The sequence below is a fragment of the Epinephelus fuscoguttatus genome, linkage group LG3 (genome assembly GCF_011397635.1).
Source record: "Epinephelus fuscoguttatus linkage group LG3, E.fuscoguttatus.final_Chr_v1".
Taxonomy (NCBI): domain Eukaryota; kingdom Metazoa; phylum Chordata; class Actinopteri; order Perciformes; family Serranidae; genus Epinephelus; species Epinephelus fuscoguttatus.
In genome coordinates, this window is record NC_064754.1 from 26,946,782 (window position 1) to 26,967,042 (window position 20,261).

Consider the following 20,261-nt stretch of genomic DNA (forward strand, 5'->3'; position numbering starts at 1 on the left):
GGAGTTGTCATTTAACTGAGAGTGATCACGCAAAGGTTGTGACATGTTGTAATTGAAGACTTTAATTCATTATCCATAACCGCTTATCCTAATCGGGGACGCTGGTGGCACTCGAGTCTAGTTTGAGATATGCTTGAGTTTAATTTTCAAAACTTTTATTATCCATTTATCAGTGGTTCATTGAGAGAAAATGCAAAACTAGAAAGCCACTGGGAGAGTACAGTCCTCCGCCACAGCCAAATGCTCTATCTTGCAATGTTAACAAAAGTGAAAAATAATTGGTGTATCTGCCCTGTGATTCAGATCTGCTCCAGAATTTAATGGGTTCTCCCTTGGCCCGTGTTACACCCTTCCACCGAGTTTCATGAAATTGGGCCAATAAGTTTTCCGTGATCCTGCTGACAAACAGACAAACCATCAAACTAAACCAAAAACTCAAAATAACTCCTTGGTGAAGTTAATCAACATTAAACAGTTCTCATCTCAGGTAGTTTCACTAAAGCCCTGTTCATATCAGATTCACTCCTCCATTGAGAGATCCCAGAGGAAAAAAAGCTAACTTACTTCCTAGTTTTTTTACTCAAATCTGCAGCTCTATTATATTTTAGCTCACACCACCTCCACAGGGTCAGCCAGGGAGCACAGCAGCCTGGAGCTGCAGAAATCAGTCTTACTCAAGGATGCTTACTGACGTGTATTGAAGGACAAACTCCCTCCTCATTATGACCAAAAAAAAGAAAAAAAGTTAGTTTGTCTGATGTGTTGCCCAGTAACTCCTATAAAGCTCTGGTTCTTCATGTTGAGGCTTTTCTTCCTGTTTTCATGTGAGTTTCTTCTCCTCTTGGGCTTCCTGTGATGTTCTCTGTTGTGGGCGCAGCAGTGCTTTTACAGCCACTTTGTGAGTGAGTGAGTGAGTGAGTGTGTGTGTGTGGGTGTGTGGGTGTGTGGGTGGATGGGTGGGTGAGTGCGGGCGTGCATGTCAACATCTGTAATACAAAGTTAGACCTGACAAGTGCAGGTTACATCAGGACAGCTGTTAATTTGAGTTGCCACGGAAACCTTGGCACAACCTCTGGGCAGTGGAGCGATGAAACAGAGTGAGGGGGGGTTGCTGTAGGAGGAGAGGGAGTGCAGGCGGGATGAGCACACAAACACAAACAAGAGTGAAGGAAGAATCAATTTGAGTCAGTGGGCAACAGCAAATGAAATTTTTGTTCAGGTGACCTTAAATCATCCCGAGCACCTTGTTGTGTTCCAAACAGCAATCATATTTTTCCCATTTAAAACAATGTTTCCTTTATTGTTCCATTTGTTAGGGTTATTGGTGGATAAATTACAAATGTATTCTGGCTGGTTATTGCCTGAGTGACAAATTATGCATCCTAGTTTCATTTGCTTCTTATTCTCAGGCCTGAGAGGTAGCTGAATGCACAATGAATAAAACAGGAGACTGCACATAAACTCAGTACAGAGCAACACTTTCACCAAAAAAGAAAAAATCTGCCCTGTATGAGTGGCTGAAGTGCACCAAATTTTTAATATTTATCTGAACCTTTTCTGTCTGATTCCCTTCATTACCTCCAGGGAAGCACATGTCCACAGCGGAGGAGTCAGTAACGCTGGACAACGGAGGTTTCACTGCTCTGGAGCTTAACAGCAGAACGCTCAACACCAAGAACTCCTTCCTGAAAAAGAACGGGACTAGGTGTGCACACTCGTTCTCACACAAACACACACCTTCCTGGTTATTCTTCAGATGTTACATTCATTGTTTATGTGTGTATGTGTGTGTGCGTACAGATCTCCTCCCAGGCCCAGTCCAGGCGGTCTTCACTACTCTGACGAGGACATCTGTAACAACTATAATGGAGCCGTGCTCACAGAAAGCACCACGCTCACTGAGAAACCCACCGAGGTCTCTGAGTCAGAGGTATCTCTCTCTGTCTGTCTCTTTCTCTCAAATTCAAAGGCTTTGCTGGCCAGATAGGAAAGAAACCTGTGTTACCAGGCACCGCAGCTTGTGTTACCAGGCATTCTGGTAGCTGAGAAGTTAACACACATTTCATGTTGTTAAGATGAAAGTGCATCTACACTGTTGTGCTATCAGATAAAGTCACAGCAGCTAATGAAACTGTGATTGGACACGGGGCAAATATTTTTTGTTGGGCCCTTGCCTCACCCCAAACACAAGCACATGCTTGTGTGTGTATTGGCAGAACATAACATTTGCTGATCTGGCAGGAAGTCACGGCAGTCTGGGATCATAACCTTTGAGTTTGCGCTGGCTGAATTCTAGTTGTTACAGTGGAGGTCCGTAAGCAGCCGCCTACTTATCAGCCAGCGAAGTAATAAGGCCAAAATAGTGTCAAATGGCAAGGCCGTGGGTTTGATTATGGCCTGCGGGCCTTTGCTGCATGTCATCCGTCATCCCCCCTCTCTCCCCCCTTCACGATTAAGTCTGTCCTGTCTAATAAAAGGCAAAAGCCAAAAAAAAAAATCATCTTCCTACTTAGGCCACTGACAGCTTCTGGGCCCCTCTGTGCTGCACTGGTCACACTGTCGATATATACACTAACTTACAGTATAGGTGGACTATGAGACAATGGACACCTGGGCACATGTATGCAAAAGACACACAGACTTTGTGGTGATTTTGGCCCCTTTTCCTGGTGTTGTTTTGTGTTTCTCTGTAGTCATGTATTTTTTTCTGGTTTTGTGTCTCGTGGAAATTTTGTTTGTGGTCATGTGTCTCCTTGTAGTTGTTTTGTGGCTCTGAGATAATTTTGTGTCTCTTTGTGGTTGTTCTGCCCATTTTAGTAGTTACTTTATGTCTGTTTGCACTTACCTTTAATTCCATTTTTGGTCATTTTAAGTCTCTTTCTGGTCTGTACATAGGCCCGTTCAGTAATACATCCCTGTTTACGCCATTGTAAAGGAAAATACTTGGGACAATATGCAACAGTTCGAAATAATTTGAACCGAGGATGTTCCAGACGATGGTCAGCGCCCACACCTTTAGGCTACCAGGCAGCCCCTGATTTGTCAGATTTTGAATAAGAAATATATCACAGAAGAAAGAAAGTCAAACCAGTCTGCCACTTTCACACTACTGTGAAGGCTGATTAAACAATCTTGTCATACTCTTGAAGTACGAACTGGGAATACGTTTGACAGAAGATTCTTTGAAAGCAGAAATTGAGTTCTTTGTACTGTACATGTGTTGTCAGCCTGCAGCCTTGCTTGTGGAGGAAGAAAAGAAAAGGTGGAGGCAAAAAAAATAAAGAGAAGCCTCACTAACTGGCTAAAATCACTTCTCTGTCGCCAACTTTTTGCCTCCACCGATTCAACTTGCTGAATTAGAAGTGCCATCTAAGGAGTACACGAGTGATCTTGGTGTCTTTGGCTCAACTCCAATCTTTCCCTGTGTTTCCTGTCTGTCGCTGCTGTCAACTAAATGCAAAACTGAGTAATTTAAAAACTACAGATAATGGTCACCCACAGATGCACAGAAATTCACTCCCTGTTATGTGATAAACTGTCAGACTGTAACCCCTGCTGTATGTTTGTTCAGTTAACAGACAGTGACTACGAGGACGAACAACCAAAGCACTCCTTCGTCAACCACTACATGAGCGACCCCACCTACTATAACTCCTGGAAGCGGCAGCCCAAAAGCCTTAAACCAATGGGAACTCCGTTTGGCTACGAGGAGTGCGCCACTGCGGACACAGAGCCCTACTACCAGACCGTGGTCACCCAGCACAGCACGGGTGGGGCATACACACCTACGGGGCAGCCTGCGCACACACACGTCAACCCTAACACCAACCCACCTCCGGGGTCACGCACCCCTGTGACGGGATTCTCCTCATTTGTTTGACTCTAGAGACAAAGTCTGCACAAAATGATACACACACACGTACACAAAATAAATCAGGGGGGCCCGGTGTGTGTTTGGACTAAAGGAGACAGAGCCGGTGGCTTCGGAGGAGAGGGGAGGACGAGGTGAGGAGATGTGGGACGGACTGGTGACGAAACAGCCCTCCATGCCCCAAAGAACTAAACCTACACTTCTCACTCGCCTTCTCCCCTCGTTCACAAAGATCCTCACTGTGTCGACAAGTGTGTGTGTTGCCCTCCTATGACTTTTACGCCTTTATGTCACTGTGCTTACACACACAGTTACTGTCCTCGTTTCCACACACACATACACATTCACACCGGCATACACCACCAGATACTCATGCCTATTCCAGAGACTCTCCAACGAGAGCTAAGAGCGACAACCACACGAGTCTGTTTGTGTAAATGTCGAGGAGAGAATTTAACCTCGAACCGGTGGAACGTGGAATTTCTGCACAACGCTTCTTTCTCTGTTTTCTGTATTTACACATAGGTGCACAAATACACACGCATGCACTCCCCGATGCGCCATTTCAGTGTCTCCCACTGGGAGAGAAGAACTTCAAGGTTGAGGAGAATCATTATAAGACGGCACAGACGGGAGCAGCTTTTGTTGACAGACTGGCTCATGTACACAAACACGAAGCTGTCTGCTTTAAAATACCACCACACAGAGGAAAAGAAAAAAAATTACAATCAATAATCACAGTTTTGAACTTGATAAAGGACGAGCGTGGGCGAGGGGTTCTTCAGAAGTGGAGTGTTGTGTGGTTCCTAAGAGCGATGTGTTCGGGGTTTGGGTCGGGATATATGAAAACCATGTTTTTTACCGTCTTCTTCCTGTCGTCAGCGCTCCTTATACCACAGCCTCCCAAGCCATAATGCTTGCACTGAGCCGAACCCCAAACATTTCATCTTTATTCTGTTACATTTTTTACAAGTTTGAGTGTGTGTTGGAGTGTGACACGTGTGCGCACAAGCATGCGTGTATAAATGGCTCTATGCTCAGTTTAGACGCCTGTTCATCCGTCTCTGTTGTTCACTGCTAAGCAAAGCGTGCCATCGTATGTATGTTTGTGTTTTTAGGATGGATTTTGTACAGGGAAACCCTTTTTACTTGTGTGCTGTTGTATGTAGTTCGGCCATGTTTGTGTAATTCAGAACAAATAGTGAAACAGCACTGGAGCGAGTCCCCAGCCACACTGAGCGACGAGAGGGAACAGGAGGAGGCGGTTTAACAGGAGTCATAAAAAAAATATATAAGCTGCAGAGAATAAGTGTGGAACAAGATTACAGGATATTTTGGAGATTCATTCCTGTTCAAACTGAGTGTGATTGAACTTTGAATCATGAAGCCCCACTGTTTGTACCTCGGCCCCAGCCCCACCAGCCAGGCTGACACACTTTGTACCAAGTGCAAACAGAAATCATCTGTAAGTTTTTTGCTCATGTATAATTTAAAAATTTCTCCTCCCTCCCAGCCAGCCAGCCAGCCAGCAGCCTCCCTCACTCTGTCACGCTTGTTTTCAGTCCCATTACAGTGTGTGAATAAATGGTCATTGTTTAACACTGTGTCTCTGTGGTCTGTTTTAGCACTGAGACAGTGAACACGTCCCTTCGGATGATCCTCTACATCACACTAAGTGAATTACAGATGTGCCTTAACACTTTGTAACCGCCTCAGTGACCCTGAACTCAACTGTCTCACTGAACTTTCTGAACCAGGCCTGTGAGCTTTGTTCGGCTCTTTTATTAAAGTAGCTCAAAGGAAGGAGGGACCAAAGCTTTATCAGTTGTTGTCAATTAATTATTATCTATCAGTGTTTCAGTGTCGTGCTCAGTGTGTGATACTTTTCCCTGGATAAAGTTGTGTGTTCGGGGACACTGATAGCAGCAGGTTGAATTATTAAACAATTATGTAAGATATCATTAAGCAGAGGCAAAGAGCATTCACCACACCTTGTAAACTGTCGTGTTATCAAGTAAAGGGTTGGTCCACCCCAAATTGTATTTCTCCAGCCATTGAGGTACTTGTCTCTTAGATTTCTGCCTCTACTCGAACACAGTCGAGGTAAACAGAATGTTGCTTTTGGAGCTCAAAGTCAATTATGCTTAAAAATTCAACAGTGTATTTGTGTCTTTCCAGAATCAATCATTAACTTTAGTTGTTCTTCAAAGGGCAGCTGGTTGTGAGACAGAAACACAAAGCCCATATTGCACATACATAGTATTTACTGTGTTAAATTATAGAAGAACGCGCATGTAATGTCATAAAATATTTATAATTTAGGATTGTTTATGTATTTTGTGTGACCTGATGGTTTAAAATGTAGAATATGTTACGGGCTGAATGAAAATAACATGAGATTTGAGTGGGCTTCATATGTTTTCTTGTATTTTCAGGTACAGACCTTTCACCACCATATCCAGGTAAATACTTAACACTAAGTGTGGCTTGGTTCTCTGATAACTGATTACTGCAATTATTGACAGTAATGGAATTCATTTGTGCAATTGTAATTAAAGAGGAGATAATGTGATTATATTCATCATACCTCATTATTTTCATTATACCTATTTAAACCTTGTGATACCACCAGTTCACCCAAGTGTGGCATGTTACATTTACCCCCCTGAAACCTTGATGATGTGACATGGATATTTTTGTGGTAATAATGGTTGTGAGGCCTTCTTTCATTTTAAAAGATGTAGGAAAACTTTTAAAATGTGTAACTTAAAAATATATACAGTGTGCCCATTATTAATTTCTCTGAGGAAAACTAAGTGAAATTGTTATTTTTAAGTCTAAGAAACTTGAAAAATCCCACAGGATAAGGGCAGGGTGAAGACCTGAACGTGAGCTATATTCACCGAGCCCTTACTCTCTGCTAAACAACCTCATCCTGCATTAAGAGTACACAATTAAAATAACTAAAGAGCTGACAGAACAATGGCCAAGTGTCGGGGAGAAGAAAACATGCATTGGTTTTGATTCTGTAGTTGCATACAAGCCACTACAGTGGACCCAATGCATCATGACATACACTGCCACCCACTGGCCAGGTGTTGTAAGTGCAACGCCAATCTCTCAAAACCAATACGGCCGACAGAATGCAACAAATGTGCAACTCAGGAATGTAATAATAAAAATAAAAACAGAGTTACAAAGTGCTTTACATGTCAATAATTACACCAGACACAACATGAAAACAACAACTTTTAAAAAAACTGATAAAAACACTTCAGTATATAAAAACCAAGGAAATAAAAGACAGTCTAAATGAACTTAAAGCTCAAGTAAAATCAGGAAAGGCTCTACGATAAAAGTAGGTCTTACGGAGGGACGTAAAAGACGTCACTGACTCGACTGACCTGATTTCCTTGGGCAGACTGTCCCAGAGCCTCTGTCCCCTTTAGTTTTCAGCTGGGCCTCTGGAACAAACAGAAGACCTCTGCCCCAGGCCTTCGAAGTACATCCTGGCATGCATGGGTGCAGATCTGATGACAAGTTTGGGGGGGATACAATCAGTTGTGATTGTTTCTTTAGATTAATTGCACAATCATGCCCACAGAGCGCTTGAGATTGCCAGCATATTTCACGATTTCATAGAGGCTCACCACCATCACCAAGTCATTCAAAAAGCACTACACTCTTAAACAGCCAATAGTACATGGAGCCAGCCATCACCTTCCTTTTCACTGCTTCGCTGTTAGTTAATGCTACTTACAGTTTCGGCGTCTCAGGCATGTTATGTCCACTGTTCTCATCTCTCGCCCCTCACAGATTCCCAATCCTCATCATCTTCCCTTTCTCCCAGTGTATGTGACTACTGTATACATCTGCTGTTGCCTAATGGTACAATTATTGAAAATTTGCATTAACCCTTCTTTCATTCATTCATTTTCCACGAGGACTCTATCAACCAACTTATTACTTGTAATATTACAGGGGCCACATTCTTCTTACTAACACAATGGCGTTTTGCCCCAAGAAAAAAATCCTGATGTCCTGTGGCTGTTTCCTTCTCTTTGCCATGCTTTCTGCCATGCTCTGTCATACTCTGACCTGGCTCACACACAAACAGGACACCAGTTAATGAAACAATATACTTTAGCTAACCTAACCTCACAGTAATATAGCTAATATAAACGAACACCTGATTAATTAAAGTTACATTAAGTAACATTAACTAGCAGGCTAAGTAACTAGCTAACGTTAGCTGCAATGGATATGGATCTGGCTAGGGATAAGTTACTTTATTTGAGGCAGCAAACAGAATCTGATTATGTTTTTAAATCTTTTATGGGCACACTTTTCTTTTTTGAGGAAGTTTTAATCAAAATAACTCTAGAATTACTCTTAGAAAGGCATTTGTTTACTGACTACTGCGAGAGTTCATCTTTTTTTGTTTGTTTTTTTAAGTTACTCGCTCACAGTTGCATTGCAGCAGAGCAGGCCGGGAGGGAGGCCTATAGTAGACTAGAGATGGAATGTGGAAAATATATTTATAAAAATATGTGTTCCATAATTTTCATTCATTCATCTTCTAACTGCTTCATCCTCTTGAGGGTCGCGGGGGGGCTGGAGCCTATCCCAGCTACATCGGGCGAGAGGCAGGGTACACCCTGGACAGGTCGCCAGACTATCACAGGGCTGACACATAGAGACAAACAACCATTCACGCTCACATTCACACCTACGGACAATTTAGAGTCTCCAATTAACCTAGTCCCCAGTCTGCATGTCTTTGGACTGTGGGAGGAAGCCGGAGTGCCCGGAGTGCCCGGGAGGAAGCCGGAGTGCCCGGAGAGAACCCACGCTGACACGGGGAGAACATGCAAACTCCGCACAGAAGGGCTCCCACGCCCGGGATCAAACCGGCAACCCTCTTGCTGTGAGGCGAGAGTGCTAACCACCACACCACCGTGCCGCCCCCATAATTTTCATTTATTTTAGAATTGGGAATGTGGAGTCGGAAAATACATTTGTTCAATTTCAATCATTTAGACTATTTAGAATTGGGGGGGACCATTTGTGTTTTTCAGAAATTGGGTGGACATGTCCCCCCCGTCCCCCTCGGGATCTGCACCCATGCTGGCATGTACAGTACAAAGAGGTCGGAGACATAGCTGGGAGGGAGACCATGAAGAGCCTTAAAAGTAATCAGTAAAATCTTAAAATCTATTCTAAAACACACTCTTCCATATCCTTCTATAATATGAGACCATTGTTGGTATCATAAAGTAACATCTAAGGAGCAATACACTTGTTAAAATTTTCGAGTATTGATCTTATTTTGGGAGGAAATTTCCATTATCCATCTGTCCACTGGACCTGAATTCATGCATCGCTGGTTATATTTGAACTAGAATTAATACTATTACTGCAACTTTGTTGTTTGAGAAAATACTTAATCTGCAGTGACTTTTGTGCTGTAAATGAATTGGTTTATGTTATTACAGGGCAACTTGAAGTCTATGTTACAAAAATAATATTTTGAAAACATTTTTGTATTTCTGTAGAAAATGTTCAGTGAAACAAATACACAGTTCAATAGGAGGAGATGTGTGGGGGGGCCCTAAAGAGTCAAGAGCTATGAGCTTAACCAGGGAGGGAGGGAGGGAGGGGGACAGGAGGTGAAAGTAGTCCACCTGATTAGACATGTAGAAAAAATGAAATTCGAATATATTTTCAGGCCTTAAGAGGAATAAAAACACTTGAGAAAATGACTGAGGTATTCATAATTCATGCATGAAAGGGTTAAGTAGTGCTTAGGTAGAATTTAATACTTCTGTACTTCAACTTAATAAAATGTCAAGTGCAGGAATTTTACTTTTAATGGCGTATATTAAAATAATATTGTGACATTGCTTCTTTCATCTTATTATAGGATCGTTTGTCCATCACTGCACATGCGTAGTGTGACTCCTTGCCAGCAGAGGGCGCTGGGGGCTGGTGAGACAAACCCCGGGGAGCTGTTGTAGTGTCCGGAAGAAGGACTGTCGGCATGGCGGATATATTTTTCACTTCATGCTTTGCTTTTCTGTGTCTCTATATAATACCTTAGCATTAATAATCGCCTTTTATAACCGTGGCGCTGCAGTGAGCTGCATTTTCAGCCATTACCGGCTGTGTGCACACGGCACAGCTGTGAGCCGGAGCAGCCGTCACACCGCTGTCTGTCTGTCCGTCTGTCTGCACACGTCGTGACTTGTGACCCAGTTTGGTTTGGTGAGTTTTCGTCTCCTCCTCCCCGATTATTGCTTAATACTCATCTCAGTGCTGCTTCTGTGTCCGATGGCTGTGTGTAGTATCGATACACATCCACGCACTGTCCCGGTTGGCGTTGTAGCAGACTGCACAGCTGCGTGTAAAAAAACACGGAGCCGTTTAAATGGTGAAACACGACCGTTAGAAACCGTTGGCTCACAGACGCAGGGGTGTGTTTAGCTGGTGGTCACACAGTGTTTAGTTACTGTGACGTTACAGCAGTTTAAGGTAGTTTTCTTTAAGTTTGCAGTGACAGGGCTAGAAACACAAGGCACCCGCTGTGAGACAATAAACATCTGTAATCCCTGACTAGCTGAGGCCCCCCTGACGGCCCCCCACCTCTCCTACATGGGCGGATTATGAGACAGTGGGCCCCTGGGCACAGACATGCAGAAGGTCCCACTAGCTCTCCTAAATATGAACAAAAATAATACAGACTTTGTATTTGTTTAGCCACTTTGTCTCTGTTTTGTGTTTCTCTGTAGTTACACAGCTCTCTGTGGTTTTGTGTCTCTTTGTGGTTAGTTTGTATCCGTTAGTGGTAATTTTGTGTCTCTGTAGATTTTTGTGTGTGTGTGTCTGGTTGTTCTTCTCTGTTGTCCTCTTTTTGTGGCTGTTTTGCATGTCTTTGTAGTTGCATTCTATTATTTTGAGGTCCTTTTTAGCCTCTTTGTGGTCACTTTGTGCCTCTTTAGTTCTTTAATCTCTTTGTAGTTGCTTTGCATCTCTTTGAAATTATTTTTGCATCTCTTTAATCATTTTGTATCTCTTTGTGGTTTTGTCCCCTTTTGCTAGTTGTGGTGCATCTCTGTTTCTTTGCAGCTGTCTTGCATTTCTTTGTCGTCATTTTGCATCCCTTTATGTTTCTTGTTAATCATGTTGCATCTCTTTGTAGTTGTTTTCCACTTTTTGCTTGTTTTGCATCTACGTGTCTCTTTGCAGCTGTCTTGCATTTCTTTGTCGCTATTTTGCATCTCTTTGTAATCATTTTGTGTCTCTTTGTGGTTGTTTTGTTCCCTTTTGCTAGTTGTGGGGCATCTCTCCATCTCTGCAGCAGGCATGCATGTCTTTATCATCATTTTGTGTCTTTAGTCATTTGAATCTCTTTGTAGTTGCTTTGCTTCTTTTTGTAATCATTTTGCATCTCTTTGTAGTCGTTTTGTGTCTCTTTGTGGTTGTTTTGCCCCTTTTTGCTTGTTGTTGTGCATCTATTTGTCTCTTTGCGGCTCCTTTTGCATTTCTTTGTTGTCATTTTGTGTCTCTTTAGTCGTTTTGCATCTCTTTGTCATCATTTTGTGTCTTTGTGGTTTTGTCCCCTTTTGCTAGTTGTTGTGCATCTCTTTGTCTCTTTGCAGCTGTCTTGCATTTCTTTGTCGTTATTTTGTGTCTTTTTAGCCATTTTGAATCTCTTTGTAGTTGCTTTGCTGCTCTTTGTAGTCGTTTTGTGTCTCTTTGTGGTTGTTTAGCCCTTTTAGCTTGTTGTTGTGCATCTATCTGTCTCTTTGCAGCTGTCTTGATTTCTTTGTCATTATTTTGTAAATCTTTGTGGGCATTTTGGCCATATTGAGTGTCTACCTAGTCAGCATGTTAATTTGAGGGACAATTTGGAGATGAAAGCCATGGGGAGTACTTACACTTTGGGCCCATTAATCCATCTTTATAGACTCAACCAGTAAATCTCTCAAAAATGAGTAGCAGTATTTGTTAAGTATTTGCCCTCAGTCAACAATGTGGCTTTATGGGGTAAGGTCCTTATGACACAAACACACCAACTGACAAATAGGCTAAGCTGTGGTGGAAAGGAGCTAAGTACATTTACTCAAGCACTGTACTTAAGTACAATTTTAAGGTACTTGTAATTTATTTGAGTATTCCTAGTTTTGCCACTTTGTACTCCACTACAGGGGAAATGTTGTGTTTTTGTTTGATGGCTTTAGTTACGTTGCAGATTCAGATTATTAATGCAAAATGTAATCAACTAATAAATGATGATGTATTGATTAAACCACTCAGCAGTATACAGAGTAATAAGAATTTGCTCAGCCTTTTCAAGTTGCAACACTAAAGTGATGAACACATTAATGCATTAGTAATTATAATCCAATAATATATATTCTGCATAAAGTAATTTTACTCTCTCGTTGAATGAAGGACTTTTACTTTATGTACTAGTATTTCTCCTCTCTGGTATCACTACTTTCACTTAAGTAATTTATCTGAGTACGTCCTTAGTCTTAGGTGATTGCAGCTGGTTTCCATGAAGATGTTGAATGCAGGTTTGGATGGCATGAATTAGACAGTGGTGTAAGAAGTATTCTTAAAATGTGCTTATGTCAAAGTAGTAAATACTCCATTGCAAGTCAAGACCTACATCCATTTCACTTAATATTATTAAATCATTATTATTCATGTATTATTATATAAACAGTACATTAATCTTGTCTTTGGTGAATGTGGAGCAGATTTGAACTACTTCTGTACTTTTGGTGGTGTGATCTGTAACAACTGATCATGTTTTATAAACTGGTCATATGTTACAGGTAAAATCTTAATTTGCAAAGTAACTACAGCTCTTCAATAAATAGGCTAAAGTGATTAGTACAGTAATTATCTCTGTAATGTAGAGTGGAAAAATTATAAAGTAGAATTAAATTGAAATACTGTAAAAGTACAAGTACCTCAAAATTATACTTAAGTGCTTCAGTAAATGTACTTGGTCACTTTAAACCAGGGGAATTAGAAATGCAGAGTGGCAGAGTGATTTTATTCATAAAAAAAATGTTTTCTTCTTGTCTGAGACTGAGGAGCTTTGTTATTGGTAATGCAGTCAATATTAATGGTGTCGGACAGATAAAGTCAGTGAGCTGAAGTGCAGTTTATAACAGTCTCCATAGATAGGTTGCATTTTGTGATCTGATACAATATTGGGAGACACAGGGAAGCCGAAACAATAAGTCAATTAATTGATGAGTCGATTATAATTATTCCGCAACTATTTGAATGTTAGATTATTGGTTAAAGACACACTTCATGCAATTATGCAAACATTCAATTCTCCCAACTGAGACAAATCTATAGCACAAATGTTGTGTCAGACTGCACCATTCCTAGCTGGATGAACTGAATGTATATTTGCAACAAAAAGAAATTGGATACAGAGAAAGTAAACTAGAAACTAACTTGTGTTTGTTGCTTTCACAGACGGACCTGAGGAGGATACAACATTGGGAGCCTGAGCACGGACCGGTGACTCTTACTTAAGTCAAAGAAATCAAATTTGCCTCAGTGAAAAAAACACACCAAACACTAACAATGGATGAAGTAACTGCAGATGTAGATGAGGAGGTGACGAAACAGGACTACTCCTCAGAACCACTCCCAGAGCCACTCCTGATAATCCTGTCCCCACCTCCACCTTTCTTACCTGTCCCTGGTGAACCGACCATGATTTGGCACAAGTGGCTCAAAGCTTTTGAACACTACGTTGAAGCACTCGGTGAAAGCGACCTCGTCGACTCCACTAAGTGTATGCTCCTACAGAACTGCCTCGGCCCAGAGGGCCAGCGTATCTTCACAGCACTGATCCAGAGTGAAACCACATACGCATCAGCAATCTCAGCTCTGACGGTCTACTTCAACTCTAATCAAAGCTCTCAGATGTACCGCCTTAAATTTCATCAGAGGGCTCAGATGCCTGGAGAGACTGTCGATCTGTTTGTGTCTGCCTTAGATGAGCTGCTTAGGCTTTGCAGCTATGGAAACTTTCAAGAAAAACTTATACTGGATCAGCTGATTGAGAAAACCAACTGCCCACAACTCAAAGAGAGGCTGCTGATGGAGAGGGAAACTCTAACCTTGGATAAGGCGTTGGCTATCGGCAAAGAAGTGGAATCTGCTTTAAATGAATCTGAAGTGTTTGGTTTTCATGAGGTCAGTGTGGACATTGGAGACGATTTAGACCTTCCTGTTCAAACCAAGCGCAAAAGACGACGGCCTCGGCGTGGGGGGGAAAGGCCAAAAAACAAACCAAAACCACGTGTGACTAAAACCCCAACAAAATCACCTCAATGCAAAGATAATTACTATTACAGCAACGACAAGCTTTATTATAGTGGAAATGAAGATAAGTCTCAGAGCGTTGATGAGACTAATCTGGCTTCTGATGAAGCCAGCGATAAAGCAGGAAATGATAAAAGACAGTTGTCATCATCATCATCACCACAGAAGATAGAAGAGAAAGGCCCCAACAAAGCTAGTGATAGTGCCGATGATGATGAAGACTTTCTCTTTTCCTCGTCCAATGTAAAAGGCCCCTACTGTCCCATCTGTGTTGACAAGCGCTTCAGAGACGCAAACAAGCTTGGCAGACACATGAGGACGCACACAAAGGAGAAACCGTTCACCTGCCCGGTATGCGCCATGACATTCAGCCAGTCCTACCACATGACGCGACACATGAGGAACCAGCACGGTGCAGGCCAGTTTGTTTGCTCCACTTGTGGGAAAAGTCAAGGTAGCTTAGCAGAGCTGCAAAGTCACAAGAGGACGCATGTGTTGAAAGTTCTGTCATGTCCTGAGTGTCAAGAAAAATTTACTAACAAGGATGTGTTTATTTGTCATGTCATGTCACATGGCACAGACCTGTCCCTCCTGCCCACCCTGACAGAGGGACAAACCTCCCAGCAGAGCGATGACGAGAAAAATCAAGAACTAGTCAAGCTATGTGACAAAGATAATGATAATGTTGCTGAAAATGAAGCAGACACTGATAATGGTGGTTCTCAGGAAAAAGAATCTTTAGTTACTGTCAAGCTTGAAGATAAGACCGCTGATGAAGCCACATCTCAAGACGGAGACAGTCAGAAAGCAAAAGTCAGCAAAAAAAGAACAAAGGGCCATTTCTGTCCCATCTGTGTCGGCAGGCGTTTCAGGGGGCCAAACAAACTCGCCAGACACATGAGGACACACACAAAGGAGAAACCATTCAGCTGCCCGATCTGCGCGATGACTTTCAGCCAGAACTACCACATGACCCGACACATGAGGAACCAGCACGACTTGGGCCAATACATCTGCTCTAAATGTGGGAAAAGTTTAGGGTCCTGGCTGGAGCTGAAAGCACACAAGAAGACTCATGCAGTTGAAGGCCTGACATGTCTTGCATGTGATAAACAGTTCAAGGAGAAGTCTGCACTTGTAAGTCATCTTAAATTACACAAGAAGGTCCAATCCAACCCTCAAAGCCTCATCTGCGGCGATTGCGGCAAAGTATTTGGTCGAATGTATCATTTGAAAAGGCATATAGTGACCCATCGCAAAGCAACAAACGGAGAGTGTTACACATGCCCTGATTGTCAGAGGAATTTTGCCTTCCCAGAAGACCTCAACAAACACTTGGAGATTCATGTGAAAGAAAACAATGGGACTTGTTCGAAATGTGATGAAACCTTCAGCAGCCCAGAAGAACTTGAGAAGCACATGGAGGTTCATAACAAGACTTACGCCTGCAGCATCTGTGGGAAGAAGTTTAAGGTTGAGTATGCGCTGAAGAAGCATGAACAAGGCCACCAAGATGAACAGTATTATTGTTCGTTGTGCCGCAAACACTTCATGAAGCTGTCTCACTACAAAAGGCACGTAATGGTCCACAACAGACGTGAAGCAAGATGTCCACACTGCGACAGCGTCTTTCTAAAGTTAACAGCTTTAAAATATCACCTGCGGACTCATACAGAAGAAAGACCGTACCAGTGCACCTGTTGCATCGAAACCTTTGAAGAGAAGGAAGATCTAGAACAACACTGCCTCAAACACAGGAAATTCAAGAGGGAGAGGCCATACTCGTGCACACGGTGTGATGCTGCTTTTTCTGCACTAATTGAGCTGACAGACCACATGACCTCACATGAGGGAGAGCAGCCACTGAACTGCCCTGTCTGCGGCAGGACTTTCCTGAACAAGACCAAGCTGGAGAAGCACCTGAGCATCCACACGGGGGAGAGACCTCACCTCTGCTCCATCTGCGGCAACGGCTTCCCCTCGGCTGCCAGCCTCAAGTTACACATTCACATCCACACCGGAGAGAAACCTTTCCAATGTTCGCAGTGCAGCAAGAGCTTCAGATCATCCAGCGGGCTGCGACTGCACAGCAGGCAGCACATGGAGGTGCGGCCCAGCTACGAGTGTCCTGAGTGCGGCAGGACTTACGGTCGGATGACAGAGCTGAAGATGCACCAGCGCTATCACACGGGGGATAAACCCTATGCGTGCACGTGCTGCAGCAAACGCTTTATTAGCAAAGATAAACTGAACGTTCACATGAGGATACACACAGGGGAGAGGCCATACTGCTGCCCCCACTGTGGACAGACATTTACACAGACTGGAGACAGAAACAGACACATCACAAAATACCACTACTTAGATACTGTAGAAACAGAACTCCTGTGATGCTTAGGTTGTTGCTTTTGAATGATCGTGCCAGTGGTTTTGCATGTTTGTAGGGGTTGGTAGCAGTAAGGATTTTTGTTATATTATTTGAGAAATAATAAGAAAGCAAAATGTGTTGAAAGCTAACTTAATCCCCGTTTCCACCAAATACATTCGGTATGGTACCCTTGGAACCAAAAGTAACCCTTCAGACCACTGACTTTTCCACAGCAAGCAATACCCTTAAATGTTGGTGGAGTTGTTGTCACTCACTGCTCCGTCAACTACCTGCTGTGTTTCCTTGACACTCTTAACACAGAAGGAAGTCTGCACCTCTTTTATCATCCACAGAACGAGATTGCAGGCCAACATTTTTAGAACAAAATAAAACAGGCTGCAGTGAGAGTCTCTCTCCATGGGATATTTTAAAAATAGCAGGTTTGTGCATTTAGTCGTTCGAAGACAAGCTCAGGGGTTTAGTGTTACTGGAGCCTACAGGAACAACGCAGCACTTGGTTTTTTTTTTCTTTCAGTGAATATAGGGATATATGCAGTTCACATGATCCGGTCGAAATTAATATACATAAACGCTTGAAGATCCACCCATTACCAAGAGTGTGTGCCATCCAAGAGAGACAATAAAAACTAAAGTAATGGTCAAATGTGTCAGTAAAATTTAAGGTGTTGATTGAATCAACTCATGCATTGAGTAACATTACAAGTTAACGTTCCACCTTAAAAGTTGCCGGCAGTCGGTCCAGTAAATAAAGTTATTTTTTCTCTGACTCCAGCTGCTGCAAGAGACAGCAAAACATCCTTTCATTTTATAGTTACAGTTTATGAATGTATGTAATTCTCCACAGTATGAACAGTGGTTACATGAGCCTCAAAACCAGCCACAGCTCAGCCCTGAGCAGAGTGACTGTCCTCTATTGACCAATCAACAGACTGCAGTGTTCACAGCTCCACCTTTTAGTACCATAGATCTGTGTGCTAGGTACCCCAACAGAGGGGGGACCAAAACTGGGGACGGTACAGAACTGTTCCATTGGTACCATCCACAACTTTTCACAGTGTAAATGGATAAAAAGCTTACTGAGCTGAAGTGAACTGTACTGCTCAGTGGAAACAGGGTTTTAGGCAGATTTAGGCTGCCATGAACACTAAATTGTCAAATGCTGGGTTATCCAATTGGTATTTTTTCAAACATATTCTTTTTAGAAAAGAATAAAATCCACTACATTACTACAAGATGAGGCCTCAACACCTCACTGACAGTATCAACAAAGACAAAGCATTACAAGTTTTCCATGGATGATGTATCACTACGGTTAGGGATCATTTATTAACCACTAGATAAAGTCTAATTATCAATACTTTCCCTTTAAGCCCAGTTCAGACCAGAGATTTGCGATGAGATGAGTTGAAACGAGCAGCTACTTGCAGTGTGACAATCTGCAATGTTCTGAAAACCTGCTAATTTACACTGATACGAAGCTGGAGTACCTGGAGAAACCCCACGCTGACATGGGGAGAACATGCAAACTCCACACAGAATTATGATGGATATTATATGTATATATAATATTATGAACATTATATATAGCTTTTTAAAATGGGCATGAGGATAGTGATAGTGTGATATTGCTTCATTTGCTTGTTAGTGATGAAACAGCAAAAAAATAGAACGACGTGAGCTTCAGATGGACGTATTCATAATAAATACACTGCAATAATTTAAATAACCCAGCCAATAAATCAGTCATTGTGTGTGTGTGTGTGTGTGTGTGTGTGTGTGTGTGTGTGTGTGTGTGTGTGTGTGTGTGTGTGTGAGACATGATGCACACATGCGCGCAGCAACAGCAACAGCAACAACCTACTTTCCAACACCTGTACACTGTCAGAACGGAGACCAACATACGCATCAACAGCCGCAGGGATGTAACTAAGATGGACTCAGGCTCAGGCAAACACATCGTCTGCTAACAGTCTGTAACTGATTTGGCCAGCTAACTATACAACAAGCTGATTGACTGTTGAGGTAGATGACATGCCGTATGGTCTAAAACCAGCCACTGGCAATGTGACAGGCAAGTCGCAGGTGACGGCATCAGCCAACCTGGGCTGAGCAACTTTCCACGCTGCAAATCTCTAGTGTGAACTGGGCTTAAAGGATATTCCCATGTTTTTCTTTAAAAAAAAAAGAAGCCTTGTTTAACAACGCAAACTTCTCAGTGTAATGTGTAAAATTGTCCCTTCTCCAAAAGTAAGCAAAGAGGAGTAAGAATCAGTGCAACCTTCTGATACTTACGTTTTCGATTCTTGGTGCTACCAAAAAAATATTGAGGGTGCTGGGTTATTGGATTGTACAGGAGTTTCTATTTTTGTAATCACTGTAAAATAAGTGTTACTGATTGGTAATGATCAGTCTGTCTGTTTCTCTGCCAAGTATTAATCAATGACTTGTTTTACTGCTTTTTAGAAAATTCCTGACACAAAGAAAACTTATGGAATGTAATTTTGACAGCAGCTTTCTCAGTGTAAGAAGCCAAATTCACACTAGGACCATTGTGACTTTATGTTTGCTGCTGGGTTTGATTTCCTGGCAACATAGCGCTAGTGCTTTTTGTTCACAAACTTCTGCTTCATGTATGTAGGTGAAACATGCAAAACCACTGACTTCTCTGTGCAGTGCTAGCCTTCACTGTTGCCATTCGAACAGTTTGTTAGTGCTGTGCCGGTTTCTGCGAGCTTCATACCTTTATGGTCTTTATTCTTTATCACTACATTACCTTTTTAATGCAAAAGCTCTGCATGAGGGTTTAGTCCTTGTAGTTCACCCCTGTGCCTGATGTGCCCTCCCCAAACAGCATTTCTAATTAAAGCACTCTGTCTTTACAGCAAACAAACACTAGTTACCAGCATGCCAACGGTTCTTCAACATCCAGAGCTTTGTATGTTTGCCTTGCCCAAATCTGTGGCTACAAACTGGATCTAACGGTCACTGAAATGACACTGAAAGATTTCAGAGATCTTGTTCCAATACTTTTGTTATCTATCACAGTATGCGTCGTCATGATAATATGTTTGTTTCATTTCACTTTTTGAAAATATTTTTGTTTAGACTTCTCTGTAACCAAGCATTTTGTAACTGTGTAGGAAAGTGTCATAGAAATAAAAGTATTATTCACTCTGCTAGCACACTTAAGGGTGTTTATGAACAATATTTGTAAAAGGTGTAATGTGTAAGCTGCAACATTTTATTTACATTTAATCACTGAGCAAGTCGAGTGAGAATCAGTCAGGTGAAAATCTAATTAAATGAATGAATGTGTCTCTTTTGAAAAAAACCAAAACCGTATTAAAGGTATACTACGCACACATTTTCGGCTACTGCTTGTAAGCAGTATAGGCAGTGAAAGTGGAAGCCAACCCCAGATTCACTGCACTTGACCAATCGCCTCACTATGTTTGTGTTTTGTTTTTTTCGGCGTGATGTCCGTGATTTTTGTCACTTCCTTTTGGATGTGTGTTGCTTACAGTCTGACACCTGGTTGCTACCTTTTTATAAACCCCCTACCTCACCTACGTGCTGTGCCGACGTCCTGAACAAAGCAGATTAAGAAAAAATAATCTATCTCAAATGAGCTTTTATCGA

General features: G+C 42.2%; 2 protein-coding genes across 3 annotated transcripts in view; both read left to right on the forward strand.

Annotated features, from left to right (window-relative positions):
• The window catches only part of LOC125886087 (protein sidekick-1-like), a 270,398-nt gene extending 264,946 nt beyond the window's left edge, over positions 1-5,452 (forward strand). Inside the window, exons 44-46 of one of the 2 annotated variants that reach the window (XM_049572031.1) lie at positions 1,585-1,705; positions 1,801-1,930; positions 3,572-5,452. In XM_049572031.1, coding sequence (XP_049427988.1) covers positions 1,585-1,705; positions 1,801-1,930; positions 3,572-3,880 — 560 coding nt within the window. In that variant the 3' untranslated portion in view covers positions 3,881-5,452. The remainder of the gene's footprint in view (positions 1-1,584; positions 1,706-1,800; positions 1,931-3,571) is intronic. The other variant, XM_049572032.1, reaches the window with a different exon arrangement.
• A 4,432-nt stretch (positions 5,453-9,884) lies between these two features.
• LOC125886012 (zinc finger protein 665-like) lies at positions 9,885-18,893 on the forward strand. Its single transcript, XM_049571910.1, has 2 exons — positions 9,885-10,135; positions 13,376-18,893. Exon 2 carries the CDS (start codon positions 13,487-13,489, stop codon positions 16,622-16,624), a length of 3,138 nt encoding a protein of 1,045 aa, XP_049427867.1. The 5' UTR covers positions 9,885-10,135; positions 13,376-13,486; the 3' UTR covers positions 16,625-18,893.
• Positions 18,894-20,261: the final 1,368 nt, after the last annotated feature.